The sequence below is a fragment of the Carassius gibelio genome, chromosome A17 (assembly GCF_023724105.1).
Source record: "Carassius gibelio isolate Cgi1373 ecotype wild population from Czech Republic chromosome A17, carGib1.2-hapl.c, whole genome shotgun sequence".
Taxonomy (NCBI): Eukaryota; Metazoa; Chordata; class Actinopteri; order Cypriniformes; family Cyprinidae; genus Carassius; species Carassius gibelio.
The window spans coordinates 25,454,423-25,477,225 of NC_068387.1; the positions used below are offsets into that span (position 1 = coordinate 25,454,423).

At 35.3% G+C, this 22,803-nt stretch overlaps 2 protein-coding genes across 8 annotated transcripts; one reads left to right on the forward strand and one right to left on the reverse strand.

Annotated features, from left to right (window-relative positions):
- Positions 1 to 4,911: 4,911 nt before the first annotated feature.
- Positions 4,912 to 15,553, forward strand: klhl10a (kelch-like family member 10a). 4 transcript variants are annotated; one of them, XM_052530350.1, is made up of 8 exons: positions 4,912 to 5,099; positions 5,179 to 5,671; positions 6,009 to 6,428; positions 7,130 to 7,327; positions 7,447 to 7,596; positions 9,592 to 9,708; positions 9,824 to 9,915; positions 10,066 to 10,275. In XM_052530350.1, exons 1-8 carry the CDS (start codon positions 4,954 to 4,956, stop codon positions 10,199 to 10,201), a joined length of 1,752 nt encoding a protein of 583 aa, XP_052386310.1. In that variant the 5' UTR covers positions 4,912 to 4,953; the 3' UTR covers positions 10,202 to 10,275. The 4 variants fall into 4 exon arrangements, with proteins under 4 accessions (XP_052386310.1, XP_052386308.1, XP_052386307.1 ...); XM_052530348.1 differs by lacking the exon at positions 10,066 to 10,275 and adding an exon at positions 15,339 to 15,553 and having other exon boundaries at positions 4,912 to 5,671; XM_052530347.1 differs by lacking the exons at positions 9,824 to 9,915; positions 10,066 to 10,275 and adding exons at positions 15,093 to 15,184; positions 15,339 to 15,553 and having other exon boundaries at positions 4,912 to 5,671.
- Positions 11,452 to 22,490, reverse strand: napba (N-ethylmaleimide-sensitive factor attachment protein, beta a). Of its 4 annotated transcripts, none has more exons than XM_052530352.1 (11): positions 22,244 to 22,490; positions 21,874 to 21,953; positions 21,494 to 21,610; positions 20,858 to 20,904; positions 20,631 to 20,708; positions 20,467 to 20,522; positions 20,257 to 20,341; positions 19,272 to 19,376; positions 13,680 to 13,748; positions 13,515 to 13,565; positions 11,452 to 12,507 (listed from the first exon to the last, which is right to left on the reverse strand). In XM_052530352.1, exons 1-11 carry the CDS (start codon positions 22,339 to 22,341, stop codon positions 12,406 to 12,408), a joined length of 888 nt encoding a protein of 295 aa, XP_052386312.1. In that variant the 5' UTR covers positions 22,342 to 22,490; the 3' UTR covers positions 11,452 to 12,405. The 4 variants fall into 4 exon arrangements, with proteins under 4 accessions (XP_052386312.1, XP_052386313.1, XP_052386314.1 ...); XM_052530353.1 differs by lacking the exon at positions 13,680 to 13,748 and adding an exon at positions 18,961 to 19,029; XM_052530354.1 differs by lacking the exons at positions 13,515 to 13,565; positions 13,680 to 13,748 and adding exons at positions 18,797 to 18,847; positions 18,961 to 19,029.
- Positions 22,491 to 22,803: the final 313 nt, after the last annotated feature.

Sequence of the window (22,803 nt, forward strand, 5' to 3'; positions counted from 1 at the left end):
CTCACTTATCGATGATTACAATCAACAGGTAAGGGAGTCTGGGGACACCAGGAGGAATCTTTAGGAGGAGGGGTACTGTCAAGTTCAAGTTCAAGTTCAAGTTCATTTATTCGTCTCCCTTGGGAGAAATTTGGTTTAGAAACAGGGTACTGCTGCATAGGCAGACATAAAACATATAGACAACATAAAACATAAAACATCCAACAAAGGAGAGGGTACATAACTGGCAACCAGATGGGGACAAAAGTGCAAGAGGATCAAGCTTCAATACTTGAAGTACATTGCAATTACAATTACACATTTAAAGTGCAATGCACAGTAAAGTGCTGGTGCATGTTAAAGTGCGGTGCACAATACAGTACTGATACACATTCGAACACACACTACAAATGCTATACATATTAAAAATTCTGGTACGAATTTAAAAAGATGCTGGTACATGTTACAGTTCTGATAAAAACCTCCCTACATTTGCTCATTAATGAGCTTAACTGACACTGGGACAAAAGAATGTTTGAACCGGTTGTATTTACATAAGGAGACCCTGTATCTTCTCCCTGAGGGCATCTGCGAGTATTCGCTGCACAAAACATGGGAACTGTCATTTAGAATGTTTTTTGCCTGAGTAAGGACAGCCTCGTTGAACAGTTCCTGAGGGTTAAGGGGGGGCTGACCCATAATCCTGCCAGCTACTCTGACCAGGTTGAGAATCTGTGATTTAAGTTTGACACTCAGATTACCAAACCAACTGGTGATACCATACCGTAAGATAGACTCTATTGCTGCCCTATAGAAAATTAACATTATGTTTTTACTGACACCAAACAACCGCAGTCTGCGTAAAAAGTGGAGGCGCTGATGGATTCTGGCGCACACAGTGGCTACTTGTGTCTGCCAGCTCAGGTCACTATCAATGTGAATACCTAGGTACTTGCATGAATTTTGTTGAGTAATGTTATTGCCATGTATCGTCACAGGGCTTCGGTCACCAATTGATTTGGGATCAAAGAGCATTTCTACAGTCTTACAGGTGTTAATCTGTAATTTATGATTGTCGCACCAGTCCACAAACCTGTCCACAGCATCTCTGTGAATGGATGAGTCAGAGTTCTTAGTGAGCAGACTACGAACAGCTGTATCATCCGAAAACTTCACCACATATTGATTAGGCTCAGAACTAACAAAGCCATTTGTATACAGAATAAACAAAAATGGTGAACTGACACATCCCTGAGGGGCACCAGTACTACATATTTCTGTATTTGATAAGGAGGAATCAAACTTCACCTGCTGTGACCTCTTAGTAAGGAATGAGTTAGGGCTAATTTTCTTAGGAGAATATGTGGCTGAATTGTGTTAAAAGCAGAGCTAAAATCAATAAGGATGAATGCACCATTTGATGCATGAATAATTCATGAATGCACCATTTCCTGCTCGTCTTAAGTTACGTCATGTTGATTGATCATCTGATCAGCGGCAGCTGCAGCTCATTCCACCAGCCTACTTAATGTCCTGTCTTTCGTCTCTTGTTTGTCAGATCGTTGTTTGAGGTCCTCCATGCTTCTTGTCTGTGTTCCATCTGCTCAGCTACTCATTGTGTCTTGTTCCTGTTCGGTCATTGTTGGATTACCAGTCATCTCACGGATCCCTTACCATCACCCACCTGCGCACTCAATCACCTCCTCACCAGTCTGTGCTGCCATCGAGGTCCCTGCATCACCCAGCGTCAACCCAGCCTGGCTATACTTCTCTAATAAAGTATCATTTACTTGCAACTTGCTTCCTGTCCTTAATGCGATCGTGACAATGTGATACACGTCCACCATTAGTAAACACCAAAATCAACCCACAAGACCTATAAGGGCTCTATTAAATTGTTCTCCACTGATCATAATGGGAAAATACCCCCTGCTGCTTAAATCAAGGGTAAGGAACAGCTTAGATTAAATACATAATTTAAAGAAAAGAAAAGACAAAAAAAAAAAAAAAAGAAAATACATCAATTCCACTAGCCAGCCACCAATTACCCAATACATTAAACAAACAACCACACATAAGGCTGGCTAGGAAATTAATTACCACAAATAAGTCAGGGAGCAGTCACTTTCACAACTATCACATAAAACCAAACAAACATAAAACAAAAAAAAAAACGATATACAAGAACAGCGACTAGCAATCAACATCCAACACCTACATACATAATGGTCCTGAATTTATTCCATCGGGCAAACCGTTCTTCAACTGAGAGAAAGAGCTACACCACAGGACACCCAGCCTCACATGGCTACTAGCCAAATGGCTAACTGGTGCTACAAGGACCAGTTTTCCATATTGCCTGTTCTTTAAATTTAGTCACCCTATCAGCAATTTGCAATGAGATTGGTAGTTGCTCCCCAATCACCCCTCCCCTTCTCCTGCTTACCTTGCTACACACCACTTTAATTTACAGTCCACAAATCTCTTCACTCTTCATAGACAAACAGCTGAGTTCTGGAGATGCTGCTTCATGTGTCTGAACATCACCCCACTCTTTCTGATAGACACTCTTATTAGATACAATGCACTAGAAAACACTAAAATGTACAACACCTTTCATCGTCAGATATACAGAATGTAACTTGAGAATAAAAATGTTTTGGGCATGAAATTTGCCAGTTACATGTTTGTTTAGCTAGAAAGGTATTAAATTACATGCCTAACATTACAAAATAAATACTTTTTGAAGTTCATGGATAGGACTGGTGACAGTAAGCTTGTTTTAAGTGGCATAAAATCTTGAAGGTGAATAATGCAAAGTTATTTGCTGATAGTGGTGTTGAGAAGTTGCTGGTGTGAAGTTGCTGAGATTGATGAATAAGCTTTCTTAAGGTAATTAGCTGAAACTCATTAACTCATTTCTCTAGATGTCCAGTTTTGTTCTTCAGTAATCTCCATCATGTACCCATAAAAAAAATAATATGTACCCCATGGTTAAAAAATACCTATTGGACTTTAGTAAAATTATAAAAATCATATTGTTTTTCTAAATAATTCCCAAACATAAGGTTTTTGTTTAGGCCATACATACCATGCAAAATTAGAATAGGTACCTCTTGGTTTCAGAATACTTATAGTATAAATTATTTGTGATTTTACGGGTTGTTACCCCTTCATACTGCAAGCATTGCATATTATTCCATAAATGGAGGTACTGAATAGGAATACTATAATTACAAAAAATGTACGCTTTAACTTCAGCTTACTTGTGCAATACTTTGCAGGTTGCATATCTGGTTGTTAAACCCTTATTACCCAAACACATTGTTAGCATTTTGAAAACTCTTTACATGCATGCAGGGCAGCAGTTTCTTACAGACAAAGTGAGAGCATTTACCACACTCCATACTTTAGATTTAAGTAAGCAGATGAAATTACATAATGCCATGATACAAGATAACAGTTACTTCAGCTTTCACAATGTATACTTTTTTTCACCCATTGGTTAGGTTCGCTTTTGCGTGTATTCTGCTCTCCACAAGAACAGCAGAGGTCTTAAAGGTCATCTTTTTCTTTTGACAATGTGGATGGAAAGATGTGACGTGTGGCCAAGTGTGGCGTCCCATTCTCAGAATTTGTGTTTCTGCATGTGACCCATCCAAGTGCACACACACAGCAGTGAATCATGAACAAACCGTGAACACACACCTGGAGCAGTGGGCAGACATTTGTGCCGCGGTGCCCTGGGAGTAGTTGGGTTCGGTGTCTTGCTCAGTGGTCTCACCTTATTGAAGGTGCAAGAGAGCAATGTACATTCACTCCCCCACCTACAAACACCTACAATCCGTGACCTTTGCGTTACAAGTCTGTCCGTCTAACCATTAGGCCATGACTGCTCTAACGAGTGTTGGTCATGAGTATGTGATAAAAAGCTAAGTTATGAATAACATGCTTAAAAGGTGGTTCACAAGCCAGTGAAACTTACCAGTTTCTCTTAGAAGTAAACCCGAGTAATTTATTATTTGGAAATGTCCTTCGCATCTAGACATAACAGAGTTCTCTCACTGCACTCCTGTGGAAGACGTGTTAGGTTTACATATTTTAACACTGACACTCCATCTGGAATAAATGTGTAAGCTTTCTCTGCAGCGTTGGTTTAAGATATTTGATACAGAACACAATTCTGTTTTGGACGACTCTGTTTCTTATGGACACACTGAGAAAGATTTTGGAACAAGAATTTTTTTTTTTTTTTTTTTTTTTTTTTTTTTATAGCATTTTTTTTTCACAACATAGGTTGCACTGTAACAAGATGTGAAACTTGATTGTTGCAAATAAGTGAATTACACTTGAAATGTAATGTGTTTATTTGAGCGATCACCATTTTCCACTTAAGTGAACGTCTAAAGATAATGTGGGCATTTGTGAACTCTGTTACGTGTGAATGTCTTTGTTGAATTATTAAAATATTACCTTAAAATCTCCGGGATACTTTAATTGAATATTTTAACTCAAGGGGCTTGACTGGTTTGGGAATCCCTGGTCTAGCTCATTAAACTTCCAAAGCTCTCTCTCTCTCTCTCTCCTTCTCTCTGTTGTAATATTAAGAATAACAATCAGAAATCTTCTTAAAAACTTTGTGCTTTTATTCCATAAAAATGGTTAAATAGCACATTTAATCACATGTTTTGGCCTATAATTATATTTTACTTGTCAGTGATTTTAATGTTAAACATTTAATGTTAGTTATATTGTTTTTTAACGTTGACTTTTAAGGCAATATTTTTGTTAAAAGGGTTTGATGATTTGAATAAAACCAAATAGAATGTTGAGCAACGAGTTCTCAACTATGATGTCACAAAGACTCTTTAAATCTCATCAGCCCCGGCTCTCCACAGTGTTCAGTAAACATCAGATTACTTTAGTCAGAGTTTGATCAGTTTGAGCTGAAGTTGGATTACTGAGCTAGAGGACATGGAGCACAAAATAAGTGACACAGCCTTTAACGTGTTTGATGAAGTTCGCTTAGAGGGGGAACACACTGACGTCATCATCACAGTTCAGGGCAAACATTTTAAAGTGCATAAGATCATCCTTTGTGGCTGCAGCCCTTATTTTAGGTGAGGACAGACCCTTTCACAGTGTTTCATATTGAAGTGTCGTTTTCTGAAGCGCTTCATCTTTAAATTTGCTCCACAGGATGCTTTTCTCCACCCAATGGACCAACACGGAGGAACAACCCTACGATATTCCAGGATTGTCCTCGGACACCATGTCTCTTATTATTCAATATGCATATGCAAGTCCTGTCCTCATTACTGAAGAGAATGTGTCGGAGCTCTTGGTGGCGGCAGATCAGTTTCTAATCTCAGATCTAATAGATGCCTGCTGCCAGTTCCTAGAGGCAAACCTTTGCCCGCTGAACTGCATTGGTGCCTGCATGTTAACAGAGCGTTTCCTCTCCTGCTCAAAGCTCCACCTGAAAGCAAGGCTTTACGTCCTGCAACACTTTGAGGAGGTGCTTCGAGTATCAGAGGAGTTCCTGGAACTCCCGCTGGGACATCTAGAGGAACTGATAGCTCAGGATGAGTTGAACGTCAAAAAGGAGGAGGTGGTTTTTGAGGCCATCCTTCGCTGGATTGGTCAAGCACCTGAAAACAGGAGGAAACACATTGCCCTGTTACTTTCAAAGGTAAGACATATACTCTTATACAAATTCATCTTGATAATCATAGTTTCCAACCATTTTTCTTTTTGCCAATCACATAATAAACAACAAACATTATAATAATCACTTATATGGCAAAATACAGTGTAACAATTGGCTGCATATAGGAAAAGAAAAAAAATAAATAAACAAACAAAATATGGTTTGATTACAACTTCGCATAAACCTTATGAATTATGCTTAAGTGTATTTTAAACCAAGACCCCAAGACCGAAGCCCATATTTGTTTATGCATATACATAATTAGACAGAGATTATAAAGGCCGCATTTGATTTTAACTCTTCGTTAACTTTGCTTCAGGTTCGAATGGGGTTGATGTCACCTGAATACTTCATGAATGACGTAAGAAACAATGCACTGGTGTTGGAGAACGAGGCATGTTCGGACACTGTCATCAATGCAATGAAGGTCATTTTTGCCCCCTACATTGAGGAACCTGCCAGTTCAGAGCTCATAAATCAGCTGACACGCCCACGTCTGCCCTCTGAGATCCTATTGGCCATCGGAGGGTGGAGCTTAAGCAATCCCACCAATGAGATTGAGGCATATGATGCAAGGGCGGACTGTTGGGTCAACGCGACTCAAGAGGATGAGCTTCCCAGAGCCTATCATGGTTCAGTAGTCCTGAATGGGTTTGTCTACTGTCTTGGTGGCTTTGACAGCAATAATTATTTCAGCAGCGTGAGGAGATTCAATCCCATCACTCTGACTTGGCAAGAGGTGAGCATTGCTTTTTATCCAAGTATCAGTTAGTTTGATTTTTGCTGTTAACAATTATTGTGACTATGGATGGTGTATGTATTTGGACTAAACCATGGGTTTGGGAATACAAGTGTTTGGGCAGTTTTTCAAAACCTAGTAATTCGCCTATCTAGACAGCATTTCTGGGCATCATGGGTGCATTAGAACACCAAAAATAAAATAGATAAAATTTATAAAAACTATACAAGTATTAAACAATCATTAAATGTTCAATTAACATAATATATATAAATAAATTAAATTAAATTAATTAATAATAAAAAATGAATAAAAAGGACAAAACAACATTACTAAATCTTTAACTCAATTTTAAAATCAAAATGTAAAAAAACAAACAAAAAAAAACGAATTTAATAACTGATAGTAATACTAAATAATAATGGTAGTAGTAGTAGTAATAATAATAATAATAATAATAATAATAATTCATAAAAACTAAGACTAGTGTCTCAAAACTAAAATATCTCTAATGTGGAGTAAAGATATGGCTTTTTGAATATCAAAATCATGATGTGCATTTCAAAACCTGGCGAGCTGCCTATTTAGACAGTATTAATAATGCTGGTTATTAAGGCAACTTGCTTTGCTTTGATCACAGTCATGATATGTAGGAGAAATAACAAGTCAAATGATTTATTGATATGTGTGTAACACAACAGGTGGCTCCCATGTATGAACGTCGATGTTATGTTAGTGTGGCTGTTCTGCATGGCCTCATTTATGCCATTGGTGGTTTCAATGGATACAGACGACTAAAAACAGCAGAACGCTATGATTCAAACACCAACCAGTGGACAATGATGGCACCCATGAATGAACGGAGGAGTGACGCCAGCGCCACCTCACTGCAGGACAAGGTAAGCACATTTACTCCACACTCTACTGTTTGGTATAGAAGTAGAAAACTTTATCATGAAAAGTTATTTTATGGGAATGTCTGGCGATGTCAGTGTATCATACTGTATTTGTGTGGCAGGTTTATATCTGTGGTGGCTTTACTGGGGTAGAGTGTCTCTTCTCAGCTGAGAGCTTTGACCCCGAAACTAACCAGTGGAGCCTCATCGCTCCCATGAGAAGCCGCCGCAGCGGAGTCGGTGTGATCACTTACGGGAATCTAGTTTATGCTGTGAGTATCATTGTTATTTAGTGATTATTGTTAATCACTGTTATTAGTGAGTAATATCTGATTTTGTCATTTTTATATTTAAAAAAAATATATATATATATATATATATATTCTATTTTTTATTTTTTTCCCAATTTTAGTAAGTTAAAGGTTCAGGTTGTAGGACCTGCCACTAGAGGGCACACTATAAAAACAATAACAATTGCGTGGTTTGATGACGCTAAGAAGGAGCGTGGAATGGTGGGATTTATTGTTTTCTACCCAACCGCTGACGGCCATCAATCAGACGGAAAGATAAATCATGGATTTAACGCGAGTTCAACGATTTGCGCGAGTAGATTACATACAAAGTCAATGCAATGACGCGATCAGACTATTGATCAGATGCGTCCTCGCGCAGGTCTAGAGACGCGTTGCGCCGCGTTTGGCGTGTATGCCCCATAATACTAATCTTGTCAATCGTTATAATATCATATGTTTTCTCTAAAGATGAGAATCAAAACAACTCACGTGTCGAGTAAAACACAAGCGAGATCGGCATCACTTTCTAGTTGAAGTTTGTTGCGAAGCTACTTCCGCATTTGTCCACGAGACTGTTGTCATGTGGTTTCTACGTCAGTAAAGGCGGTAATAAAGGGTAACTGACGTCATTGACAGGCGACTGCACTGCCCCGTGTCACTGTTTAGAATGGGAATTTTGCAAGGGGCAAGGAACTCGACCGGAAGTTGAAGTCGGGTGGGGGCTGCCATCTTTTAGCAGAACTTCACTTGCGTTAGCATTCCCATTGACTCCCATTCATTTTGGCGTCACTTTGACAGCGAATAACTTTACATCTGAGGCGTTTGAAGACTCTGTTTGTCCATTATTTATTTCTAAAGATACACGACAATGTATAAAGGGCTCCATTACCTTCTATGTTACATTATGGCCCCGTATGAACAGTTTTTGTAAAAAATAGGCTAACGATTGCGTCATAACCACTCGGCTCTCTGTCGCATTACCGTACAGACAGGAGGAGAAGCTCGCAGGCAATTAACTTAATATGGCGTACTGGCGTTACATTTTAAAATACTATACAAAATAATTAATCAGAATACTTACTCCTGCTCACTCACGACAAAGAACTCCCTGCTCAAGCTCGCCGTCTCTGCAAGATTAACGATGGCAGTTTTCACGCACAGCTACTAGAAGATTTACATCTGCCAGACAGGTTGCTGACGTCGTCAAGCTTCGTTTGAGTCTGCGCGTCAGAAACGGAAGTGCTAAAAAACGCTAAAACTGGGCTTCATTTGTCTCAATTGAGTTCCAATGGGGTCGCTGTGTCCATTTCTTTTACTGTCTATGGAATTTTGTCATGATTTACAAGTAGTTGAAAACATTAGAGATATTGTTAGTAATCAGCTGGACAAAATATATAACACTAGCCTAGTGGTTTTTGGATATTTTACTGCAAATATCTTGCAAATTGTACCTTAAACTTAAAACTGAATAAAAATGTTGTTTTGGCAAATAGCTGATACAGTTTTTCTATCTTTAATTTTTTTTTTTTTTTTTTTTCAGTAAATGTGTATTTTACTTTAAGTAATGGAATTGTTTGTTCTTTTTTTTTTTTATTTATTTTTTTAGGTAGTTCATAATAACTCTGGTGGTTATTGTATACATGTATAGAAATATACAAAGACAGAGTGTTTAAACTGAAGTAAAAAAGTTGCCTTTGCATCATGTGTATTCCAGTTATTCATTTCAGTTTAATGATTTTTTTTTAATAAGTTTTAATTTATTTAGTTAAGTTTTGTTGTTTGCTGAAGTAATTTTTTAACAGTTTTAATTTTAGTTAAAGTAACACTGGTGAGTATTATACACATGTACAGAAATATTAAAATACAAAATGATGTGTTTAAAGGTGCCACAAAACTTATTTTACAAACATAGATGTTCAAAAATGCATGCAGAACATTTGATATTAACAGAAAAATGCACATTTATGTTTCAAGGTTGGTGGTTTTGATGGTGCCGCTCGTTTGCAAAGCGTCGAGGCCTACAACCCTCTTAATGATTCCTGGCATGATATACAGTCTATGATATACCCACGCAGCAACTTCGGCATCGAGGTGAGATAAAGACATCCAAGGAGAATTCTGCTGAAATTAGAGTTTTTGAAGTTTCTCATTGTTCTCATGTGTACTGAACATGTTATATAGAATTATTTGATTGGCTAAACTGCAGGTGGTGGACGATCAGCTGTTTGTTGTCGGTGGGTTTAATGGTATGGGCACCAGCTGTGATGTGGAGTATTATGACCGGATGACGAATGAATGGTACCGTTCACAAACACTACAGCTCACTAATCGTTTCACACTGCATGATATGCCTACAAATTAATTGTGCAAAAAAAAAAAAAAAAACTGACTTGTTTAGTATTGAATGCCCATTTTTCTTTCATAAAGTGTCTACCTTTTTCTGCACAGGGATGAAGCCTGCGACATGAGAATTTCCCGCAGTGCTGTGAGCTGCTGTGTGATTTCCGGGTTACCTGATGTCACACAGTACGTAGTGGACCGAGACTCTTTACAGACATCAGAAGACGAGTCTGACGGTGACTGATCGACCTCCAGTGGATGCCTGACATTCAAACCAGAATGCACACTGAAACATCATAGAAGAAGTGATGTGACATGATAAAAATAAATGCAGTTTAAAAAAAAAAAATGTGTTGGATTGTGCACTTTAAACTTTAGGAATAGTTTCTTCATCGAAACAGATTTGTAGAAATGTAGCATTGCATTACTTGCTCAGCAGTGGATGCTCTGCAGTGAATGGGTGCCGTCAGAATGAGAGTCCAAACAGCTGATAAAAACATCACAATAATCCACAGCACTCCAGTCCATCAGTAAATGTCTTGAGAAGACAAAAGCTGCATGTTTGTAAGAAACAAATCTGTCATTATTAACTTTAAACCGTCACATCTGGGCAAAATTAGGAGTCTATAATCCATAGTAATGCTTCCTCTGACGGCACCCATTCACTGCAGCGCATCCATTGGTGAGACAGTGATGTAATGCTACATTTCTCCAAATCTGATGAAGAAACACCTGAGGGTGAGTACATACAGTATGTTCACAATTTTCATTTACATATGAACTATTCCTTTACACTCAGGGATGCCGAGGTTTAATAGTTAAAGATCAGAGTTGCTCTTCAAAACATGCAAGGACTATTTAAAAAATTCCGTATGCATTCAGGTACAGAGCAAAAATGCAACAGATGTTTTGTTCACTGAGTAAATCAGTTCTTTCCAAAAATTTTCTCTTTTTAAAATTTGTTTTCAATCTAAACTATTTTCAATCTTAAATTAAGAATGTGTATGTGTATTCGATGGAATCCATTTCTGCCACAGAATTTTGAATTTTTATCTCGCAATTAATTTTTTTTTTCTTATCAGAATTGTGATATACAAACTCGGAATTTCGAAAAAATGTCAGAATTTTGTAATAAAAACACACAATTACCATTATTTATATATTTATTATCCTATGGTTTAAAACAGGTTTCCGTTGGAATTCTTTGATTGCTTCCAATCAGTTCTTGTTGAATTTGAAGGATTTTCTGTTTCTGTGTAGGATGTTATTAGGTGGAAAATATGTTCCGTTATTAGAACAGGGAGTATCACTATATCATTTATTTTATAAGATTAAAGTTATGATGCTGTAGTTAATATAGTTAATACAGAGACTGTATTAAATTAGATTTTTGGGTCTTCATTTCCTACATCATTTTGTTTAATATATTTTTTAGCCTCATTCTTTTCAAGAGTTTCATATAAAATATGACAATGATACCAAAAACCTCAGACATGGCATGAGTGATCGTTTATTAGTTTTTCTTTGAATAAATCAGTAGAACATTTATTAAAATGTTTCAATAAGACTTGTCATCTCTTTTACATTTTAACATACGTTTTTGATTCCCTGTCAGTTATACAACATATTAGATGGCTTAATATATCAGATTCAGTCAACATATTTTCATTTTACTGGCACAAAGTGAACTTCAAAAAACAAGTAACACTTAAAGTAAAATTATAATTCATAATGCCCAAAACAACAAATGTCCCGTATCCATGTGAAACAACCAATGAAACACAAAATTACAAATAATACCAGAATGCAAATAACTTGACCTGCATTAGAAAATCAACTCTGTCTGTAATATCACACTGTGAAAATCACTTCACCATCATTAGTGAGCAAGAGACGTGATTCTACTGATTATGAAACATGTACAGCCACTACAGCAAATACTCCGACAGGACTGACACTGCCATATCGACAAAGACGAAGTGAGGACGCATTTTAGAGGCCAATGGCACAAAATGCAAAAGGCAGTGTGTTTTTAATTTGAACAGACAGTGCACTCACATAAACCTGATTTCCTATTTTACAGCACATAAACACACTTTAAACATTTATCATGCATGATAATGCCAGAGACAACACTGAAAGAAAGAGAACAGCACGACTGAGTCTTACATGCCACACACACAAGTACAAACAATGGTGTACGGTAAAGATTTCCTCATGGTGAAGTAAAGGGATAGAGAAATGCCTTCCAGAAGAGAATTATCCATATTAATATTCTATATACTTCTGTTTTCTCAAATGCAATGCATGTAGCATTTAAACTTTCCAAGAAACGGCTTATGCTTGAGCTAGTATGACTACAGAAATGTTCAACCAGATTGTCACACACGTACGATACGATCAGAAATTAAACTGGCTATGATGCCACAGTATTTTTTCTCGGACACATCACTTGAGGTCGCCGGCATCACCCTGGATGGTCTTCTTGATACGCAGCAACATGGTGGTCTGCCATTGGTCGAGACGGGAGATCGAATCAAACTCCTTAACCTGGACAAGTTAAAACACATTTTAAAGATGCAACGTCAAAATTAGAAAAAAAAAAAAAAACCTGAGTAAAATATATGAGCTGCAGCTGATTTGTACAGTGATTTTGTGGCGTATGTTCCAGGGTTGTTACAGTTAACTAAAATTAAAACCATTTAAAAAAAATACTATAATAAATAAATAAATAAATTTCATCATTTGAAACTAATACAATTAATTTTTTTTATTATATTTTTTAGCACATTTTAATTTAGTTTAACTTGATGTACTAAAATAAAATAAGATTAAAAAAAAAAAACTATAAACACAAGTTTAAAAACAGAAACCAATAAAAAAAGGGAAAACTACAAGTCAACAACAACAACAAAAAAAAACTATTATGCAAGACAAAATTATTATTAAACACAACAGCAACGATGTAGAAGGTAACACACAAATATCAGCATCACCCAAAATGTATTAAATAGTTAGATATAAATTTGTATAAAAGGTATAAACAAAATAAGCATTTTTGTAATTAGACTTTTGATTAAAAATCTCAGTTCCTGAGATATAATATGTGACGCTGGAGCAGAAATGCAGTCTGAAAGGTATATTTGTAGCAATATCCAACAATACATTGTATGGGTCAGAATTATAGATTTTTATTTTATGCCAAAAATCATTAGGATTTTAAGTAAAGGTCATGTTCCATGAAGATATTTTGTACTTTAATTACTGTAAATATATTAAAACTTAATTTTTGATTAGAACTTAATTTGAACAACTTTAAAGGTGATTTTCTCAATATTTAGATTTATTTTTTTGTAACCCCAGATTCCAGATTTTCAAATATTTGTATCTCAGACAAATTTTGTCCTCCTAACAAATCATACATCAATGGAAAGTTTATTTATTCAGCTTCCAGATCTCAGTTTTGAGAAATTCGTTTTATTGATGCAGGGTCACAAATGTGACGACTAGCTCCCTAGTCTCCCTTCTAAAGTCTAATCATCAGGTTCTAAACTTACGGCTTCTGTGAACGCCTCGCTGTTCTGCTCCTCATGAGCCTCCAACAGTTTCTGTACAGAAAGACAAAAGTCGATAAAAAATGCCTCATTACAGCACTCAGCATGCTGACCGAATGCCTTATACTATTTATATTCACTATTGCTACTTAAATGAAATGTCCTTACTTTCAGCAGCTTACATTCTCTTGAATCAGAGAATGCCGGAAACATCCCTTCGTACTTTTCAATGGCAAGCTGAAAGAAAAAACAAACGCAGAATATTTACATTGGATGAGCTGTTATATGTCAGGAATGACCACTGGTGTCATCACAGCTGACAGGAAGCAGATGGCACTGGTGACAGGAAATGCTGGCTGCATTAACGCCACTAGGTGTCAGTGCAAGACAAGACAACTGCAATGCCAACCAGCTTAGGAATTATTATATGAGACTATATGTACAATACAAGTTAAACAGTTGACAAGTTAAATGACTGACCTTTGCGTTTAACTCATTTAACTCATTACTGGGGTAGAGTGTCTCTTCTCAGCTGAGAGCTTTGACCCCGAAACCAACCAGTGGAGCCTCATCGCTCCCATGAGAAGCCGCCGCAGCGGAGTCGGTGTGATCACTTACGGGAATCTAGTTTATGCTGTGAGTATCACTGTTATTTAGTGATTATTGTTAATCACTGTTATTAGATTTTGGCATTTTAATAATAAATATATCTATATATATATATTTTTTTTTTTTTCCAAGAATTTATATTTTCTGTTCTCATTTTAATTTAGTTAGTTGACTTAAACTAAATAAAAATGTTGCTTTGGCAAATAGCTGATATAGTTTTTCTTTTCTTTTTTTTTTTTTTCTGTTAATGTGTATTTTAATTTATGGAATTGTTTTTATTTTTTATTTTTTTTGTCTTGTTTTGTTTATTTTTTTATTTTTTTTTTTTAGTTCATAATAACCCTGGTGGTTATTGTATACATGTACAGAAATATGCAAAGACAGAATGTTTAAACTGAAGTAAAAAAGTTGCTTTGGCATCATGTGAAACTGAAATTTACTTTTTCTTATTTTTAATTTTATTTCAGTTAATGATTTTTTATAATGTTTTTAATAAGTTTAAATAAGTTTTAGTTAAGTTTTGTTGTTTGCTGGAATAATTTTTTTAACAGTTTTAATTTTAGTTAAGTTTTATATTAGTTACAGTAAAACCGGTAAGTATTATACACATGTACAGAAATATTAAAATACAAAATGTGGTGTTTAAAGGGTGGCACAATATTGATTTTACAAACACAAATACTCAAAAATGCATGCAGAACATTTGATACTAACAGAAAAATGCACATTTATGTTTCAAGGTTGGTGGTTTTGATGGTGCCGCTCGTTTGCAAAGCGTCGAGGCCTACAACCCTCTTAATGATTCCTGGCATGATATACAGTCTATGATATACCCACGCAGCAACTTCGGCATCGAGGTGAGATACAGACATCTAAGGAGAATTCTGCTGAAATTAGAGTTTTTGAAGTTTCTCATTGTTCTCATGTGTACTGAACATGTTATATAGAATTATTTGATTGGCTAAACTGCAGGTGGTGGACGATCAGCTGTTTGTTGTCGGTGGGTTTAATGGTATGGGCACCTGCTGTGATGTGGAGTATTATGACCGGATGACGAATGAATGGTACCGTTCACAAACACCACAGCTCACTAATCGTTTCACACTGCATGATATGCCTACAAATTAATTGTGCAAAAAAAAAAAAAAAAAAAACTGACTTGTTTAGTATTGAATGCCCATTTTTCTTTCATAAAGTGTCTTACCTTTTTCTGCACAGGGATGAAGCCTGCGACATGAGAATTTCCCGCAGTGCTGTGAGCTGCTGTGTGATATCCGGGTTACCTGATGTCACACAGTACGTAGTGGACCGAGACTCTTTACAGACATCAGAAGACGAGTCTGACGGTGACTGATCGACCTCCAGTGGATGCCTGACATTCAAACCAGAATGCACACTGAAACATCATAGAAGAAGTGATGTGACATGATAAAAATAAATGCAGTTGAAAAAAAATGGGTTGGATTGTGCACTTTAAACGTTAGGAATAGTTTCTTCATCGAAACAGATTTGTAGAAATGTAGCATTGCATCACTTGCTCTGCAGTGAATGGGTGCCGTCAGAATGAGAGTCCAAACAGCTGATAAAAACATCACAATAATCCACAGCACTCCAGTCCATCAGTAAATGTCTTGAGAAGACAAAAGCTGCATGTTTGTAAGAAACAAATCTGTCATTATTAACTTTAAACCGTCACATCTGGGCAAAATTAGGAGTCTATAATCCATAGTAATGCTTCCTCTGACGGCACCCATTCACTGCAGCGCATCCATTGGTGAGACAGTGATGTAATGCTACATTTCTCCAAATCTGATGAAGAAACAAACTCATCTACATCTCAGATGGCCTGAGGGTGAGTACATACAGTATGTTCACAATTTTCATTTACATATGAACTATTCCTTTACACTCAGGGATGCCGTGGTTTAGTAGTTAAAGATCAGAGTTGCTCTTCAAAACATGCAATGACAATTAAAAAAATTTCGTATGCATGAAGCGACAGAGCAAAAATGCAACAACAAATAATTTGTTCACTGAGTAAATCAGTACTTTCCAAAAATTTTCTCTTTTTAAAATTTGTTTTCAATCTAAACTATTTTCAATCATAAATTAAGAATGTGTATGTGTATTCGATGGAATCCATTTCTGCCACAGAATTTTGAATTTTTATCTCGCAATTAATTTTTTTTTTCTTATCAGAACTGTGATATACAAACTTGGAATTTCGAGAAAAATGTCAGAATTTTGTAATAAAAACACACAATTACCATTATTTATGTATTTATTATCCTATGGTTTAAAACAGGTTTCCGTTGGAATTCTTTCATTGCTTCCAATCAGTTCTTGTTGAATTTGAAGGATTTTCTGTTTCTGTGTAGGATGTTATTAGGTGGAAAATATGTTCTGTTATTAGAACAGGGAGTATCACTATATCATTTATTTTATAAGATTAAAATTATAATGCTGTAGTTAATATAGTTAATACAGAGACTGTATTAAATTAGATTTTTGGGTCTTCATTTCCTACATCATTTTGTTTAATATATTTTTTAGCCTCATTCTTTTCAAGAGTTTCATATAAAATATGACAATGATACCAAAAACCTCAGACATGGCATGAGTGATCGTTTATTCGTTTTTCTTTGAATAAATCAGTAGAACATTTATTAAAATGTTTCAATAAGACTTGTCATCTCTTTTACATTTTAACATACGTTTTTGATTCCCTGTCAGTTATACAACATATTAGATGGCTTAATATATCAGATTCAGTCAACATATTTTAATTTTACTGGCACAAAGTGAACTTCAAAAAACAAGTAACACTTAAAGTAAAATTATAATTCATAATGCCCAAAACAACAAATGCCCCGTATCCATGTAAAACAACCAATGAAACACAAAATTACAAATAATACCAGAATGCAAATAACTTGACCTGCATTAGAAAATCAACTCTGTCTGTAATATCACACTGTGAAAATCACTTCACCATCATTAGTGAGCAAGAGACGTGATTCTACTGATTATGAAACATGTACAGCCACTACAGCAAATACTCCGACAGGACTGACACTGCCATATCGACAAAGACGAAGTGAGGATGCATTTTAGAGGCCAATGGCACAAAATGCAAAAGGCAGTGTGTTTTTAATTTGAACAGACAGTGCACTCACATAAACCTGATTTCCTATTTTACAGCACATAAACACACTTTAAACATTTATCATGCATGATAATGCCAGAGACAACACTGAAAGAAAGAGAACAGCACGACTGAGTCTTACATGCCACACACACAAGTACAAACAATGGTGTACGGTAAAGATTTCCTCATGGTGAAGTAAAGGGATAGAGAAATGCCTTCCAGAAGAGAATTATCCATATTAATATTCTATATACTTCTGTTTTCTCAAATGCAATGCATGTTGCATTTAAACTTTCCAAGAAACGGCTTATGCTTGAGCTAGTATGACTACAGAAATGTTCAACCAGATTGTCACACACGTACGATACGATCAGAAATTAAACTGGCTATGATGCCACAGTATTTTTTCTCGGACACATCACTTGAGGTCGCCGGCATCACCCTGGATGGTCTTCTTGATACGCAGCAACATGGTGGTCTGCCATTGGTCGAGACGGGAGATTGAATCAAACTCCTTCACCTGGAGAAGTTAAAACACATTTTAAAGATGCAACGTCAAAATTAGAAAAAAAAAAAAAACCTGAGTAAAATATATGAGCTGCAGCTGATTTGTACAGTGATTTTGTGGCGTATGTTCCAGGGTTGTTACAGTTAACTAAAATTAAAACCATTTAAAAAAATACTATAATAAATAAATAAATATATTTCATCATTTGAAACGAATACAATTCATTTAATTTTTTATTATTATATTTTTTTCATATTTTAATTTAGTTTAACTTGATGTACTAAAATAAAATAAGATTTAAAAAAAATATATACACACAAGTTTAAAAACAGAAACCAATAAAAAAATCCAAAAAAATAAAAATAAAACTATTATGCAAGAAAAATTATTAGCAAAAACAACAGCAACAATGTAGAAGGTAACACACAAATATCAGCATCACCCAAAATGCATTAAAGAGTTAGATATAAATTTGTATAAAAGGTATAAACAAAATAAGCATTTTTGTAATTAGACTTTTGATTAAAAATCTCAGTTACTGAGACATAATATGTGACGCTGGAGCAGAAAAGCAGTCTGAAAGGTATATTTGTAGCAATATCCAACAATACATTGTATGGGTCAGAATTATAGATTTTTCTTTTATGCCAAAAATCATTAGGATTTTAAGTAAAGGTCATGTTCCATGAAGATATTTTGTACTTTAATTACTGTAAATATATTAAAACTAAATTTTTGATTAGTAATATGCATTGCTAAGAACTTCATTTGAACAACTTTAAAGGTGATTTTCTCAGTATTTAGATTTATTTTTTTGTACCCCCAGATTCCAGATTTTCAAATATTTGTATCTCAGACAAATTTTGTCCTCCTAACAAATCATACATCAATGGAAAGTTTATTTATTCAGCTTCCAGATCTCAGTTTTGAGAAATTAGTTTTATTGATGCAGGGTCACAAATGTGACCACTAGCTCCCTAGTCTCCCTTCTAAAGTCTAATCATCAGGTTCTAAACTTACGGCTTCTGTGAACGCCTCGCTGTTCTGCTCCTCATGAGCCTCCAACAGTTTCTGTACAGAAAGACAAAAGTCGATACAAATGCCTCATTACAGCACTCAGTATGCTGACTGAATGCCTTATACTATTTATATTCACTATTGCTACTTAAATGAAATGTCCTTACTTTCAGCAGCTTACATTCTCTTGAATCAGAGAATGCCGGAAACATCCCTTCGTACTTTTCAATGGCAAGCTGAAAGAAAAAACAAACGCAGAATATTTACATTGGATGAGCTGTTATATGTCAGGAATGACCACTGGTGTCATCACAGCTGACAGGAAGCAGATGGCACTGGTGACAGGAAATGCTGGCTGCATTAATGCCACTAGGTGTCAGTGCAAGACAAGACAACTGCAATGCCAACCAGCTTAGGAATTATTAATGAGACTATATGTACAATACAAGTTAAACAGTTGACAAGTTAAACGACTCACCTTTGCGTTTAACTCATCCACTATGAAGTGACAGAGAGCTGCTTTCCAGAAGTACTCTTTAGCGTTGTATTTCAGCAGAGGGTTGTCCATCGTGCTGGTAGCAACCTGAATGTGAAGAGACCTTTAACTTTAATTCCCTTTCGGTTCACTTACAGAGAGGAGAAGATATGATTAGATTAACAGTGCACACTGGAAAGCATGCTTGAAATATTTTACAAACCACTCTTATATTTCATTTGAGTCTGCTCCGATAATGTTACATGCTCCATAGATCTCGTTTAAGCAGATGCTTTCTTGTTTATAGGCTAGAAAATTGTTCTGCCTCCTGAAGCAACATGGCCATACTTAACTATAAAAAATAAAAACACTTTAAATTGATTTTATCTATAAAGGTCCATTTTACCCTGTTATATATATATATATATATATATATATATATATATATATATATATATATATATATGTGTGTGTGTGTGTGTGTGTGTAAAAAAACATTTTGTTTCTGATACATTAAATTATTACATTTTAATTCCTACTCACTATATTGTACTGTCAGATGTACTATTTATTTTTTGTATTTAAAAGGGTTACTTTAGTTAACTTAACCCATAAAAATATTGTTGTTTGTTGTTACTTGAAATAAAATAAACATAAACTGAAAAAAAAAATATATATATATATATAATATATAATATAATATATATATTTGTTTAATTTAGTGTAACTTCATGCATTACAATAACTAAAACAAAATTTTTAATTCATAAAAATATGTAGAAAAAAAAACTCAAATTAATAAAAAATTTCAAAAACAACACAATTAATTAAACGTCAACAAATTCAAATGAAAACAGAAAATCTGGGGGGAAAAAATAATATTAATGAAAACCTATTAATACAAATAAAATAGTATCTCAAAGATACTAAAATAACACTATTTATTTATTTATTGATAAAATGAATAAATAATAAAAAAAGAAGTGACCTGCTCATAGATCTCGATGGCTTTGGGATACTGCTCGAGCTGAGCGCTGTATGAGCCCACCTTCAGCAGACACTTATTGGCAGAGCTTCACCAGAAAACAGAAAGCAATGCAAATGAGCCTTTACAAGCCACAATAAAAGGAAATGGAAGATAATCATAAATATTGAATGACATTCTGATTTTACACAGCCATACAGTGAGAATGCACACCTGTTTGACTCCTCCCCTTTGTAATAGTCTGCAGCCTGCTCATAATGGGCGATGGCCTAAACCAACATCACAACAGACAGACCGGTTAGACTGACATTCAGTAGCATATTTAGGAAAATTATGCATAAGAAAACATCAAATAGACTGTTAAATGCAATATGCACCTTTTCGATATCCACCAACTCAGATTCATAGATCTCTGCAATAGTCATGTGATGCTTTGCGGCGATCGTGAACCTTCCCTGTCAATCACACACACAAAAGAGAGAGATTTAATGTTATGTAACATTTACGTGTTCAGTAAACGGACACATTCAGATTAACAAAACCATAATGCATATTCTGTATTAATTATGCATTAATTTAAGCATGCAATGTCCTAGTCTCTTACCATGTCTGTGTAAATATCGATGGCTGCGTTTAAACAGTTAATAGCCTCTGTGTGAATAATTCGAACAGAAGGGAACAAAATATCAGCAGTGAAACAAACGTAACACTTACAAAACAACTCATCAGGAGCTCATCTTTACTCATATGTAATATTCTCATTCTATCAATTATGAAATCAAGAACAAACGTTATTAAACGATATCACATCCTGGTGTGAATGTTTCTTTTTTTTTTCCTTCTTTTTTTATTATTAAAGCCATTGTTATTTAGTATCATTTTAGTTCTATGTACCTATGTTCTACGCAGCAAGAAACACATCAAAATCAATAAACACGCACAGGTTTATATAAAGACATTTATATACGCTATAAATATATAACATAATATCTAAATCATATAGTAAATAAATTAACAAATGAATGATATAATCAGAAAGCGAGTTTTTTAGTTTGTGTTAGAATTTGTAAAAATGTTGTTATGTACTTTTACTACTTTAGTGATTTTATATTAAATCATACTTTAAATCTAAATCTGTCTATATGGAATTTAATAATACATGAAAATGTATTATTTATTTATTTTTATTTTTTATTTTTTTTGCAATTATTCAAGTTATTTTTGCCCAAAACTCTCTCACCTTGAGGATCTGCCTTCTTATAAGCATTTCCAGCATCAACGAAGCTGGTGGCCGAGTCCAGTTTGTTCTGCATCTGCATGTGAAGTCTGGCAGCTTGGCAGAAAGCACTGCCTGCAGCTACAACAGCAAAACACATCAGTATTTAGATCAATGACAATAATGACACGGGAGCAGAGGGAGTGCTTAAAATAGCCCCAAAACACATCAAAGCACAATTATGAAGATACAAGTGCAATCACTTAAAAGGGAACGGAGTTAAAGCACAAAGATGGCCAGTGACACTTTGTGATTTTCTGATAACAATCCAACTGCAGTACTAGATATTACGCATTACGTGAAATATTCTACTGGTTTACAAATATGAATTGACTTGTGCATACCACTCCAGTTTTTGGCCATTTTGAACATGTTGGCAGCTCTGGCATATATTTCACATGCATCCTCAACCTTATGATTACCCCTGTGAAAACATAATTTCGTTCATTAGATGGTTTAAAGCACTTTCATTATAAATATAGTGCAATAATATAAATAAAATACAGAGCTGTTAAAATGCATTGTGCATGTCGCATCATGGAAATATTTGACATTGGAGACACTGAGAAACGCAAGGATGGATACGTGGTGAAATAAAAAGTATAAACAATAAGGTATTTTGCATTACATAGACATATGCTATTTAAAAAAAATACTATAGGACATTGGATGTCTTTGAATGTCAGATCGTGACCAGCATCACTGCTGTCTCACCCGAACATCCCTCCGAGAAATGAACCCGATGATTTGACTTTTTTGTCCGCCTCTGCCATCAGCTGCATGGCTTCCTTCTCTTTCCCGGAATTATCCATGTTTGAGTTTGTGGAGTTCAGGCAGATCTGCGCTTGGATCCGTGAAGGCCCTGGGTTTGTTGATACAGAGTGCTGCTTTAATGCAGAATCATGAAGGATGCTCGCCTCCTCCTCTTCCTCCTGCTGCTGCTGTCAGGTGATGCTGATGATGCGCGCTCTTGAGCCAGAAACTGCGACACTATTAGGTTAAAAGCCGTAGCCACGCCCACTTATTATCATACAAGCAGCAAGAAACACATAAAAATCAATAAAAACGGACATGTTTAAATAAATACATTTATATGTGATATAAATATATAACATAATATTTAAATCATATAATAAATACATTAATAAATAAACAAATAATAATAAACAAATGGGAAAAACACGTACTACACATATAATCGGAAAGCGAGTTTTGTATAATTAAAATGCATTTAAATGTAGCTTTTTAAATGTAGATAAATAATATTTACTGAA

Coding starts and splice junctions, on each gene's coding strand:
- klhl10a (XM_052530350.1), top strand. CDS start 4,954: ATGGAGCACAAAATAAGTGACACAGCCTTTAACGTGTTTGATGAAGTT. Junction 6,429..7,129: donor TCACTCTGACTTGGCAAGAG/GTGAGCATTGCT, acceptor GTAACACAACAG/GTGGCTCCCATGTATGAACG. Junction 7,597..9,591: donor ACGGGAATCTAGTTTATGCT/GTGAGTATCATT, acceptor TTATGTTTCAAG/GTTGGTGGTTTTGATGGTGC.
- napba (XM_052530352.1), bottom strand. CDS start 22,341: ATGGATAATTCCGGGAAAGAGAAGGAAGCCATGCAGCTGATGGCAGAG. Junction 21,954..22,243: donor TTTCTCGGAGGGATGTTCGG/GTGAGACAGCAG, acceptor ATGTTTTCACAG/GGGTAATCATAAGGTTGAGG. Junction 13,566..13,679: donor GAGAATGTAAGCTGCTGAAA/GTAAGGACATTT, acceptor CTTTCTGTACAG/AAACTGTTGGAGGCTCATGA.